At 40.6% G+C, this 13,666-nt stretch overlaps 1 protein-coding gene across 4 annotated transcripts in view; it reads right to left on the bottom strand.

Annotated features, from left to right (window-relative positions):
* Positions 1-10,553: 10,553 nt before the first annotated feature.
* The window catches only part of PAX3 (paired box 3), a 79,443-nt gene continuing 76,330 nt past the window's right edge, over positions 10,554-13,666 (bottom strand). For all 4 annotated transcript variants that reach the window (XM_068406094.1, XM_068406092.1, XM_068406095.1 and 1 more), the window contains 2 exons: positions 11,120-11,366; positions 10,554-10,588 (listed from right to left, as the gene is read on the bottom strand). In XM_068406094.1, the coding sequence (XP_068262195.1) occupies positions 10,554-10,588; positions 11,120-11,366 (282 nt within the window). The remainder of the gene's footprint in view (positions 10,589-11,119; positions 11,367-13,666) is intronic.

Below are 13,666 nucleotides of genomic sequence, written 5' to 3'. Positions count from 1 at the left end.
ACAGGCTAGGTCACTCTAAAGTAAATTGTTGTTTTACAAAGTAGTGAAACCTTATCTCGCTACAGAAAAAAAGTCCTTACTGCCACAAACGACAATGCCAGCTGTTTCTTTCTGTGATCTGAATTCTGGGGAGTAAGCACCGTGACTTTGAAGTGGAGAGCACATCACCCGACTAGCAGTTTGCCAACTCTGCACTGTTTCTTTAGGCCTGACCCCCTGAACTGATTGTATGATGACTAATTCACATGCTAAGATTGCAGTATATCGGTATCACTAAACAGCCTGCGTTTGTCATTAAGGGTTTCTTGTAAAAAGAAAGATGAAAGTGAAGCCTGTAATTTTATATGAGCAGCAGACTATGGTATAAGTACATTTAGAATATGTAACTTCTAGAAGAAATGTTCAGCTCCACATTTTAACTATTTGTTTTAAAATCAGTCTTTAAAAAAAAAAAAGAAAGAAAAAAAGATGAAAAATCCCCATAAAGAGCAATGCCAAATCCTGTTCTTGGTTAGGGCCAAGTTATGGGAGAGATCTTATTCACCTATTCTTGTGGGTAAAGAACAACAGATTTAGGGGACCTAATCTTGTTTCAAGGAGAGAGAAGAAAAGTTTTATCATCAGTTTAACTACAAATAAAATATATTCATTAAACTAGTATAAAATCTTCAGGAGAACTATGCCCAATTTATATTCGTGTAACTAAAAAAGGATTTTCATTTACGTTTTGCAACTTTTCCAGAGCTCTGTAAACTCTTACTGTTTGTTTGTTTTTTAAAGAATTTGCTTCAGTAAAAGGAGCGTGCAATTCTATATAAATTAAATTGGACACATGCTAATCCCTGTAAATTTCTTGCCTCTTGACCTCTGTTGGCCAAGTTTCTGGGGCTTTTTGGTATTGGCAAGACAAATAAAAAAGGGAGGGTGGGGTAGGACATCACAACTGAGTAAAGAAAAAAAGTAACAAGAATCACATCAGTGAATTCACAATGACAGTTTTGGGTGCACCGTGTATGAGTAGTGCTGTGCCTACACTTCACCTTGCCTCTTACCACAGAGCTGCAGCATCCTGCTTCTTGAGGTGCACAGTCATTGTTTCTTAAAGTGTTTTAATTCACATTATGCTATGCAGTGAACTAACAGCCACACACATCTAAGCAGTTCTTTTAATGCTTCTTAATGAAAGGTACACAAAGACTTGTACTTTCTTTCCCCACCTTTCAGACAGTCAGATCCACATCAGCCTAAGTCTGGAAGCTAAATTACTGTTAATACTGGGCCATGCTTGTCAATACATGGGCTTCATCCCACAGGTAGCTCGTGAACTCAGAATCCAGGCACACTAAACTCACCTCTACACCTTCCTTTACAGACATGCCTTGAGGTATCCAGATCTCCCCACAGTAGGGGCTACTCTAGGCCAGAGTAAGCCACCCTTAGCATAACTGATACTACATTTCACCAGTTTCCATGTAACTATCCATGGAGTAATCTCCACACCACCTAAGAACAGATCATGCTCAACAGAAGACTTACAGCCTTAACACTACCCACTGCAGAAAAGATTTAAAGGCTTTACATACACATGTACAAGAAAACTACGAACCAAGGAACACACACACACACACATACCGTAGCAAAGTCTTCTGCCTCCAAACTCAAATGGTTAGACTGGGCTCCAGGCATGCTTCTGGGTAAGTGGTGAGACTTTAACTGCACTCTGATCAGCCTTAGGAAGCATTATGCCTTCCTGCCACAACATAGCTTATTACCTCCTGCTCCAGAAGAGCTGGGAGAGGGGAAGCTGCTCACTGACGGCCCATAGAATGCACCTGTGCTGCCCTGCTTTGCCCTTCCTGAAGTGCTCCTGCCCAAACACACCTGCATCGAGTCAGATGATATGACCCAACCCCAATTAAAGAGAGATGTTCATTCACCCTTCTGCTCCTCTACTGTAATCAAGTTTTATTGCAACTTAGGGTGTTTCTGAGCACTGTTTCTGCATCTAGATGAACAGATCAGTGTTCTGTTAGTCTGTACAAACAAACACTGCTTTAAAGTTGCTTTTTCTCTCCTTTTTTTCACCGTCCCCCAAACAGCCAAAAGTACATAATGGTGCTTTGAACAAGATCCTAAAGAGCTATTTCCATAAAGTGGTCCAATTCTTTTTAGAGATGTAAGTACACAAAAATCTTCAAATGCGGGGGGACAATGAGTGAAGATTAAAAAGAAAGTAAAAGATTAAAAGGAAAAGACCATAAGAAAAACTCAAAGAGGGGGGAAAAGATCAAAAAGAGGATTAACCATGTTAGTTGTTGTTTTTCAGAAATTAAAGTAGTATGGAGGATAAGGAATTTGTTTCCTTTTGGCCCTAGAAAAATGCCAATTATGGCAGCTAAATTGCCAGGATCACATATCAGTATGCTTTGGAAATGTGAGAAATGGATGGGAAATATAAACACAGGGCAATAGCTTAAAGTTATGTTATGAATTAAGCCACAAAAATATCAAGATTTAGTCACTGAATAAGCTGCCAAAGTTAATCTTTCCTGATGAACTTCAGCAGAATCAGAATAGAAGCAACAGAACTGTAGTTTCACAGATCAGAATTGTCTTGTTCACTCATCTTCGCTATCTCTGGGTTTTCATGCACCTAAAATTTCCAGTAAAAATCAAAGGAAAGTGCCTGGGTGCACATGGACATAAGATGGAACTGATCTACTGTGTGCATTCATTTTAGGAGCTTTTTTAAAAGCTTTAGGGATAAAAAAGTAACTACTCCAAGACCCTTTTTGGCAAGAGAGCTTGTGATACTACCCACACTAGCACAGCTTTTGTTTTCCTTTAGATTTTTAGGACACAATAGCAGAATAACTTTTTGGGGGCTGTGGAGAAACAGCTTCCTTCCAGGACTTTTATATATATAGCAATTACGTAGCTCTTTACAGATAAAGATGACAAAAGGAGGCAGGCAGAGATTTCTGCCACAAGCTTGATGAACATCTAAACCTCAGATATGATTTACCAAGATCTACAAGGTAATTTTACCCAAACCAACTATTTTTACTGAGGCTCACCAGACAGTTTGGCCATGCTCAGTTCTCACCAAGGCAGGGCAGGGCAGCCCTGCACCCTGCCACCGCAGCTGGGGACAGCCACCTGGCCTGGGAGGACAGCTGGGAGGCCCCAGTTGCCTGTGGGACTGACAGAGAGCTCACACCTAAGACTCCGTCGAGGTCTCAGCACTGGCACACACGGTCCGAATCGAGACCTGATCCGACAAAATGCTCTGAATGCAAAGCCAGCCTAAAGCGAAGGCTAATGGGAGCAGTCCAGTTTGGATCCCAAGTGTAGTTATCAAACAAATACCCAGAACCCACTTACCAGAGACCCTGATCCTGACACATAGATCACCTGGGACCGCTGCAGCACTAAGGTAGCTCTGCCATGTCCCACGGTGGCACCTGCAGAGGCAGCGGGATTTAATTTTACACAGCGCTCCCTATGCCAGGAGCTAAGTCCAGCAATGGCACACATTGTTCCCAAAGGACAGACCAAGCTCTGCCCATAGGGACCCACCCAGGCACCCCTTTGCCACAGGCAGGAACACCTCTGTCCTGGCTGCTTCCCTCAGCTGCCCCTTGCTGACCCCACACGCTTGAGGAAAAGGCACTTTTAGCAGTACTGAGGGGCCACAGCATGTGCCTTCCCTGGGACAGCAGCACCCGTGTGGAAAACTGTATTTGGGCTTCACCTTCAGGGGAAATCACTCCTCAGGTTTCTCAGAGGCTTCCCAGCATGGTTCCTGCTGCCTCCCCTGCCCGCCCGCAGGGAAAGCCATGGTATTGCCATCATGTGTGGCAGCTGGACGCCCCAGCACCAGAGAGGCAAGACGGCTGACCGCTCAACCCTCATGCTCCACAGAGCCCAGTGCTGCCACCTCTCCCAGCTCAGCGCTGTCCCCCTCCCCGCTCACACCCCCAATCTTCCCCAGCCCCCCCCAGCAGTGGCTGTTTGCCCTGCGCAGGGCTGCCTGCCTCCCCAGATGGCACCCACTATGTCTTGGCTGCTCCGCACAGGCCGGGTGCTCCACAGTGGCCCCCAGTGCCCGGCCGCCGTCCCTGCCCCAGCCCGCCACAGCTACGCTACACCACGTTTAGAAACCCCTCTGAGCTCTAAAAGGAAAGCTGAAATCCAGCTTACTTTTAAACACGCATTCATTGTCCTCTTTTCAAATCAGGCAACCCTGACTGCTTAAAACTTTCCCTCAGGTTTCACTGCCAGGTGAAGCTGTGAGGCGCCATTTTGGGCCTGCTGCAGACTGCGCAGGTGCCCGGCCCTGCTCTGCCCCAGGCCCGCAGCGGGGAGCCATGGCAGTGCAGCCACCCCTGCTTTCCGCAGCCTCAGGGCCCACAGCAGGGCCGGCATAGCCTTTGGAAAGAGCAGGGGAGAGATAAACACTTTAAGTTGATGCAGGCACTGGGAAAAAATATCTCGCTGGCAGTCACCTGCAGAGCAGAAGGTTTGGAGGTCACTGGAGAGCCACAGGGAAAAGGGACACAAAGCGGAGCAGCCATGGCACTGGGGGAGAGGGGGTGTCCTCCACCACATGGAGACTTCAGACGGAGACAATGGAGAAAGGGTTTGGTCATATGCTGGGTAATGGACTCGACAGAGGGGCAAGACCCCAAGGAGGCTCTGTGCCTGGTATTGCCCAGGAACTGCACAATCTGCCAGCCCCATGGCCCTCCAGCCCTGTGGGCCCTCGCCGGAATAGAAGCAGCGGCGCTAAAGCAGCATTTCAAAAAACTCTGGAGATTTGTACACTTCATAAATTATTCCTGTACCAACCACAGGGACACTCACACAAGGGTGGGCTCCAAAGCAATTTTGTCCATCGCTGAATTGCTGAATTATAAAGTATTACGGGTTAAGTGTGCAGAGTACCTGTAACAATCACCCTTAAAAAGCTAAATTCTTACAGGTATATACATATATATATGTATAAATGCATATGTATGGGGAGAAAAATATCTGTGTAAATGAAATGGAGTCTGAGAGAAAAAAACATGGATAATTGTACAGAGGCACAAGAAAAACTGAGAACATAATTGTGTACAGCACAAGCAAACATACCCATGTAAGCGCTGAAAGAAGGAGAGTGCGGGAAGAAACAAGTAGCTTAACATTTGGTTATGGCCTAAGGGACAAACTGTGCTGAAGATGAAGACACCGAATAGTTAATAAAGCTTCTGAACTGTTTCCAGTTCTCAGAGAAGGAAGCAATAGTTCTGCTCTTATCAGCAACTGCTCTTTCATATTTGTGTATCGAGCTAGCTTTATTAAATTATTCAGCAAAGGTCAAATGTGATGTGTCTTCCTAGTTTTGTTATGATTTTTCATGACATTGCCTGAGTAGCTGAATAATAAACAGCGCATGTCAAAAGGCTGCAGCGCCCGAGCTATCCACAGGCACTCTGGATTATGAGCCTACTCAGTCATCAGTTCTGAGGCAGTGTAAATGCATTAAGAGAAGATTTAAACTATGTGTGAGCACTGCAAAGTGTTGCTTGTGGAAGCACAACGGCAAAACAGAACCGTGATCCAGCAGTATGTTTATTGTTATTTATTATTATTATTATGATTTTGAAGCCTGCTTGTACAATAAATGCTTTGTAAGTTTTTGAACCTGACTAACCGTCTAGCTAAAGCACTTTGCTCCCTGTGACTGATGAGTCCTTCCCAGCCTGTGATGAGCTGCCCAGAAATGGTGCAAGAGAATAGGTGGTAAAAATCTGACAGACCAAAGGGCCTATTACCTACAATGACCACAGAAGTACGCTGCAATTTTGGTTATTTTACAATAGACAAATATCTTGAACAGATTCAGATCAACTCATGTGATTCTTTAAGATAACACTGTGACTCCATATAAATGTATGCACCGATTTATGGTAACACTAGCTACAGAATAAACTGAAAGACACACAAGACTTTTTTCAGGCAGTGGTGAATGAGCATTGCAATGTTATATATATAATCTAAACAAAATACCTATCTGTTGTTAATTGAACAGAAATTTAGCAATTTAATTTAGTGTAGTTGTTCGTATTGTTCCAGATTATTTTTGTCTGGCTCTAGGCAATGTCTAGATATCATTGGAAAAGCCAAAAGAAATTAAAAATAGGATCTTCTATTCAGGATGCAGGTTTTCTTGCGATGATTAAGAGAGCAACAGAACATTGAAGTGAATGATACAAAGAGGTTTATGAAATCAAGCTGTTCCAGATTCCTGATGGTTTCACTGATATTGCCTTAAATTAATTTCTTGTTATTTTATACAGAGATACCTTTTAGTAATCCACTTTATAGATTTTAAGGCCAGAAGATGTTGTGGGTAGAAAACATTGAGAACTTTCATGGTTACTAACATAGCAAAAACGTGTGCTTTACTTGTCAGCAGTACTCAACAGCACTCTGACAAGAGGGAATACATTTCTTACATGTATGAGAATATATCACAGAATTCAGACATAACAAACAATTTGCAAGCTATAGTCTCTCATACTTCTGAGAAAACGGAAAAACATCCTTGCTACATAAATTATTAGCAGCATTTAGTAATTTGGATTGGGTTTTGGATTTCCGATATTAAGTAACTTTGTATTTTTTCACTAAGTTTGGAGATCTAGGTTACAGACCTGTAGTTAGATTTTTTAAGATTGAATTTGCACAGACCTTAACCTAGGAATTAAAAATCTAGCTCTAATATCACATATATGCAGTAACAGATTTCTGAGGATGTAGATCCTGTATAACAATCAGTTATTTTCAGTGAAGATCTGTAGGTTCAGATAGGCATTTTGTGCCTTTCAAAATAGCTATAGAAAGATACGGTTCAACAGCATTTGTCACATGGACAGACATAAGACTTTTCAGCAATATTGAGTAGAAAATGATTATTGGAGAAAAATGTTTATTTATACTTTTTGTTTAAATGGGATACACTGAATTATCCAGGGAAAACAGAAGGAAAATAGGTGCCATTAAAAATATTTTTTTTCCTAACTTATTCATTAAATATTACACATGTGCAAATAAAGGAATAGTAACATACACCAATGTAAATATATGCCAAAATGCATATATTGAGTATTTTGATGGGAGTAGAATTATTTGTGGATAAAGGAAGATTTAAAACCAAAGAATAAATTAAAAATCACGGTTGTGCCACAAGGAATAAATATTTTTTCATCAAAGCCTGTCTCAAGAGTTTCCAATTCTCACATCTATGAGATGACAGACAGTTGGTTTAAGCAGCTGTTGTTACTTATTTCCATCCTGTAAAATATGCAACCCAAAAAAAAAAAAAAAAAGAGGAAGGACCCTGAGATCCATCCTTTTTGCACTCAACAGCGAGGAGGTCTTGGACTCCATTGCTATGAGCACATTCCTCCAAGCTATTCCATGGCATTTCTGTCCAATGCAATATCCACGGCAAGCTCGTGCCCCTTTGACTTTCCAAGTGGTCAGGATTCATATTCCAGAAACACGTGGTTCCCAAGAACCTCTTCAGCCTCGACAGTGATAACAAGAGGGGATCAACCGTACCCCAAGTAATCCTTATAGTTCTGTCAAAGATTCCTATAGCACATGATAAATCAGGAAACTGCTTAGTCCCTCTGCCCGGGGCTCCTCACTTCCTCTGGCAAGAGCTCACCCCGGTTCCCCACTTGCATGGCTTGCCTGGATTATTTTCTCCTTATCTGTCTTGTTTCCAGGCTCTGCTACTCTGCATTAGCTTCTCATACAATGAAATGCTTGGGAGACACTTAAAAATAGGATGGAGCAGCCAAAATACCCGCTAACTTCAGATCAGGAAAGCACCTCACCAGAAGCACCACGGGGATGGAGGGAGAAATCAGAGCTCTGTCCCACCCCGCACAGCTACTGGAATAGAAAAGGACAGACAGCAAAGGTGGCATTTTGCAATCATCCTGCAACAAAGGTACATCCTTTTTGTGAAGGAGCAGTCCTACAGACATCATCCACTTCCAAGCAAGCAGGCTTTTATCCTGTACTTTACAGCAAAGGGACTGAAAGTAGGGAAAAAGAGGCTTATTTGGCCTTTGCAGCAAGCCTAGGACACAAGACAAATGCCAAGGGCCAAGTCCTCAGGGAGGGGAAGCTACATTAAAAAGAAATCAGAAAAATTAGCAGTTTAGAGCAGGGAATAAGTATAATAAGAGACTTTTAATTGTAACAGAAATTAAAAGCATATCATAGAAACATAAACTGGAAGGGAAAAAAGAAATCCCGTTTCCCCATTTTTCAGCATTTTTTAACATCCTCTTTTCAAAAAGTATATTCCTTCCTTTTCCAACAGAAGAGGGCTAGAGTTAAAAGAACAAAATAAAACAAAAATAAAAAGCACACAGAAATAGAAGCTGAAAGAAATTCAAGGCGGTTACATCCCCCACAAAATGGTGAGGAAATGAAACATCCACCAAGCCTAGTGTGAAGTAACATTTCCTTGCATACTGATGTGCCACTAAAACTTATGCCATTTGTTTTGAACGGTTTTCCCCATATTTCAGTCAGCTTGTGTTTAAGCCTATTAAAAAATTCTTCAGGCTTCTAAGGAAAAAAAAAATATAATTCAGGACAGATATCACCCATAACTGATCACAATGTTCCTGCATTGCATAAAGCCATCCCAGCTGCCCAACTTGTGCTGGGTTTAAGCCTATTTTTTTTTCTTTTAAAGGTAGAGCAAAGGCACAACATTTTCTCTTGTCGGGAAGATGTACTACAGGTGCCAACAGCACTTGAAAAATGCATCATTCATTAAGAGACACAAAGCGCAGAGTGGCACGTTAGCAGTACCTGGGCACAGAGGCTGCCTGAGGCTCCCGCAGCCCTCGGATGTGTGCAGAATGCACTTACATAATGAATACAGTTTGCGTTGAAGATAACATGGTTTATTTCTTCGTGATATTCAGATTAAAATGTATCAATGTATTTAGCACAATACTACATTTTAGGACAAAATCATCAGTGCTTTGCAAGTCTTCATAATGTTTATTCATTATAAATAGTAAATATTTACTGAACTTTTTACATGAAAGACGTTTGGTTTTTGTTTTTTCCTTTTCTTTTTTTTTGTGGTTTTTTTTTCCTTTTTTTTTTTTTTACAACACGTGTTGTTGGAGAGGCTGTAACACAAAGATAATATTTCGTTTTTCCATCACCCTTAAGACCAATGTGTGAACTAACCTCTGTACTGAACCTAGTCTAACTCACTACTTCATAGTCCTTAATGCTAAAAGGAATGTATTTGTGTTCTGCCTTCCTCTTTGTTCCAAGAATAGAGAGAAATAAATAACACCACCTTCCATCTTCCTCTTCCTCTCAACATCACAAAACACAAATTTATTGACATTCTAAAATGTCACAATGCAAACTTCTTGTAAACCTTGGTTCCTATAATTATATTTTCTATATTGGATATCGCTGTATAATTTAAACAAATCTGTCAAATACAGGTCCATCTCTGTCCATGTCCTGTACATCACAAAAAAAATGTAAACGTAATCTTTTCTTCGTATTGTTTCCTGAAAATTACCTTTAAATCATGATTAACAAGCTGGATTTTAGTTGTCCAGCACACTGCAATATTTCTGTATGTTATCATCAGGAATTATGCACTGCAAAAATAAAAGTACCTGCAAAAATATAGTTCTGATTCTATCTATATGACTTTGGATGAGCCCAAAGTGAGGTACACAGTATTGCACATTGCTAGGCAGTTGTGAAAAATCAGTCACGTCGATTTTTTTTTTCTCCCATGTTTGTTTGAAAAGGTACATCAGACCAGGAAAACTCCACGTACAAAAAGGTAAAATCTGTTTTACATGTTACACAAGATCTTGTCTCTTGGTAAAGCAAAACTTGTAAGTGAAATTTATTGACAACATGATTACAAAAGCACGGTAAGGTAACCAGTAAGTTGCTCTGGAAGTCTTTCACACTTATCCTAGCTTCCTATGGACTATGACATTTCCTCTTGATGACAATTCCAGTGTGTAAAATGAAAGAGGTTCTCCTGCCCTTGCTTCAAAAACTGAGCGGTTTTAAAGCTAGACTAAAGTCAGCACTGGATGTCAGATGAGTCAGAGTACACAGAGCTCGACTACTCCACGTTTCAAAATGTTCCGTTTGTCCCAATCAACGCACATTAATTTCAACAACAAAAAATGGAATGTTTTGCCAGGCAGTGATATTAAATACTGCTCTGTTTTGTATACCCACTCATAATGAACCATGTCGCATTTATTTATTCATTATTGCTTTTGGCCTTTGTCTTCTGTATAGCTTTGTCCAGCCTTCAAAAGTCTACTAAAAGCTATGACTGGAGAGAACATAACAAGCCTGCTTCTCTCAATGGGACTGCCCCAGTTTAGACTGCAGTGTGTTGAGAAGATCCCTCGTATCCAAGCCTTGGAGTGAGACTGGAAAACAAGACCAGCTTTAACTTGAAGTGGACAGTTCATTTATGCAATATCTGGCTTCAGATAATGAAAGGCACCTGCAAAAAAGCAAAAGAAGCTTTTTAAGTCATGCTATGACAACCTCACAGCATGGGGCCATTCCAACTACAGGTTGACATTGTCATATTTAATAGTGATATATCAAAGGAAAGGGACTAATATTTTTATTCCCAGGACAAGTTTGACAAAACTCTATGTATCTGGGATTATACACTGTAATGATTCTTGAGCTGACCTCATTAAGAACATGTGTTTCTAATAGTGGAATGCCAGTGGTTATTTCATTTTGGACAACCCTTATGTTTTACCTAATGGCAATCAGGTTTCATGTCTCAACAATTAATAACATCAAGATGTTGTTGACATCACTTAAGAAAATAATTATGCAGCAGAAATCTTGCTCGAACAATCAGCGATCTCACCAGTGCATTCCGCTCGGCTTTGGAGAGAAGTAGTAGTCAGCCATTAGGATCTCTGCTCATAATTTTCTTTGTTACAGATGGAAAACACAGACCGTTGATAAACGAGTACAGTATTGCACTTCAGAGCACCAGTGTCCCCATACTCACTTTGTCCGTACTGTCCATACTGGTAGCCTGTGACAGGGTCCATACTGTAACCTGTGGTGCTGTAGGTCGGTGGGCAGTAGGACTGGGATGTAGGCAGGCTGTCTAAACTCTTCATATGATCTAGCCGCTGGCTGCAGCTGGCTGACACAGTGGTGGTGGGCTCCAGGCCCCCAGTTAAAGGGGACAGGGCATAATCAGTTTGGGGCTGGTGAGGCACACCACCATGGTTAGTCAGGAGTCCCATTACCTAAAATAAAAGGTCAAATAATAGAAAGAGTTAGAATAGGTGAAGAACCGTATTGCTTACAGAGATGCAGGAGTTCTCAAGTGCATCATTTGATTTCCTAAAATCCGTAGACTTGGCATTCAAACTATGCTTTGAGTATCTAATCCAAAGAGGAACTGGAATTTGGTTGCATCCTCCACCAAAATAAAAACTGATGGCTAACGACCAATAAAAAGTTCTACCAAGGGCAAAGAAGAAAATATCGTTTTAAAAGTTTTAGAGTGCCTGATCCTCCCATGCCCCGGCTGAGATCTCTGCAGATGTTTATTCCTTGAGGACTCAATTATAAGAATAAGAAGCAAGTGGTGGCTCTTTAGCCACGCTGTCCTTCATGATCTACAAACACAGAAAAGCTGTGAGAAAGCTCATACATTTTTTTTTTCCCCAAGATCAGCAGTCATCAAAACTAAATTAATTTGGAGCAGATCACAGCAATACCGCCGATGGAAGTAACAAAGAATCCCAGCACCTAGAACATTAGTATCTGGGGAAGGGGCAGAGCAGCCGTAACTCCTGCTGCTGCATGCCCTGTGGGCTGGCCTGTGAAAAAATGAATACAGAAGAGTAAAGTGCTGGTCATAATGCCAGTTCTCAGCTTTGTCCACCGAGTTAGAGCACACAACAGAAATGGTCAGGCATTCCAAACCAGCTTCAAGCCGACTGTGACTCCCTTAATAAGCTGCTTGTACAAGAACACTTTTGAAATCAGCAGTCAAGATTAGTTGAAAGATTACCGGAAAATATGTGCTTGTCCCTATAAAAGCCCAGCTTCTAGGCCATAATTTCCAGTAGAAAAGCAAAAATAATTTCAAAAGCACCTATGCTTGCAAGCAGGAGTGAACAAAGCTACAGTGATAAGTTGTTGTTGTGCAAAAATCACTCACGCTATAGGTTGGTGTGCATTTCCTTTCCCGGCACATCTCTACACCACATTTTGAAAACAAGTACTACTGAGCGAATTGCTTGCTTCTGCTGGAGTAAGTTGCACTTCAAAGCCTGAGAAATAGTCTGCAGCTTATAACGGATGGATGGCATACACCTTCTGCCAAAACAGCATATTCTGATAATTTACAGGTTGTTCTTCCTCCGAAAAGGCTCTACAAATATCTGACATGAGCTATTTAATAATCGTTTTGCTTTACTGCACTTCTTACCACAAACTAAAAATAAATTATTAAAATGGAGTCTATTTTGTAAAGAATAAATCTATGCTCATATGAACACGCCTGGTTCCTAAAGCTCTGATGCTCCTTCTTGAATTATATTTATTTTCCATCGCAAAAGAAAAGGGATTATTATTGTAGCGAGCTTGTGGTCCCAGCTCTGAGTTTTGGGTTTTTTTTAATAAATGAATGAAACAAGCCCAAGGGATCGTGACTTAACTAGGAAGGAAGACGTATCCAGGTCTTACATGTCTGATAAGGAAAAGAGCAAGAGGCACAAGCAGAGTACTTCAAAAAGAAACACCCCAATACCTGCATCAAGAACACAAAACACCTCTGCGTTAGATGCACCCAAGACATCTCACGGGAAAAAAAAAATGCTGAGAAAGAAGTTCAATTACTACTTACAGCACTAGAATGTTCACTTGTTTAAGCAGAAAAACATGACTTTAACTGGTGGTATTTTCTGAATGTTTCACAGTCTGAAGTATTTATGCAAAAAAGTTTCAAAATATATCCAAAGACTTTATTTAGATACTGAAAATTTTATCATTTTTAAGTTAAAAACACAAAAGAAGAATTTGGAGTCAGGCTATAACATATTTCCTATTTAAATCAAATAATCTTTTCAATGCACGAAACCTATTGAAATAATTTGAGGTTAATAAAAAACAAGTTTAAAAATCTCTGGAATTACCACAGATTGAAAAATCACGTTATTTGCACAGTAACCTGCACAGTATTTTGTCCCCAAACCCCCTAAAAGCTGAAATAACTGGGCTCTCAACTTTTTCTTCTAAAAATTCATTCCTGAAAAGTATTAAAATTTCTAAAGATTATTTTAGTAAGAGTTTCTATTTTAAGAATTACAAATATTTTTCTCATACCTTTGGAAAATTATATGGTCCTGAAAATCTAGCATGCTTAATGATCTGACATTGCATCAGCAGGACAGACTATCAGGGTCTATGTTCATTTAGGTTATATTAATCCTTGTCCTTTAAAATTAACACTAACAGAGTTAAAAGAAAAGAAGGATCCACAAAAAACATAGCTTAACTTAAACATTTACACTGAAAATTACTACTTTGGAAAATA

The sequence above is a fragment of the Nyctibius grandis genome, chromosome 8, assembly GCF_013368605.1.
Source record: "Nyctibius grandis isolate bNycGra1 chromosome 8, bNycGra1.pri, whole genome shotgun sequence".
Lineage (NCBI taxonomy): Eukaryota > Metazoa > Chordata > Aves > Nyctibiiformes > Nyctibiidae > Nyctibius > Nyctibius grandis.
Note: the sequence above shows the minus strand (reverse complement) of the source record. Positions and strands in the feature narration are given on the sequence as shown.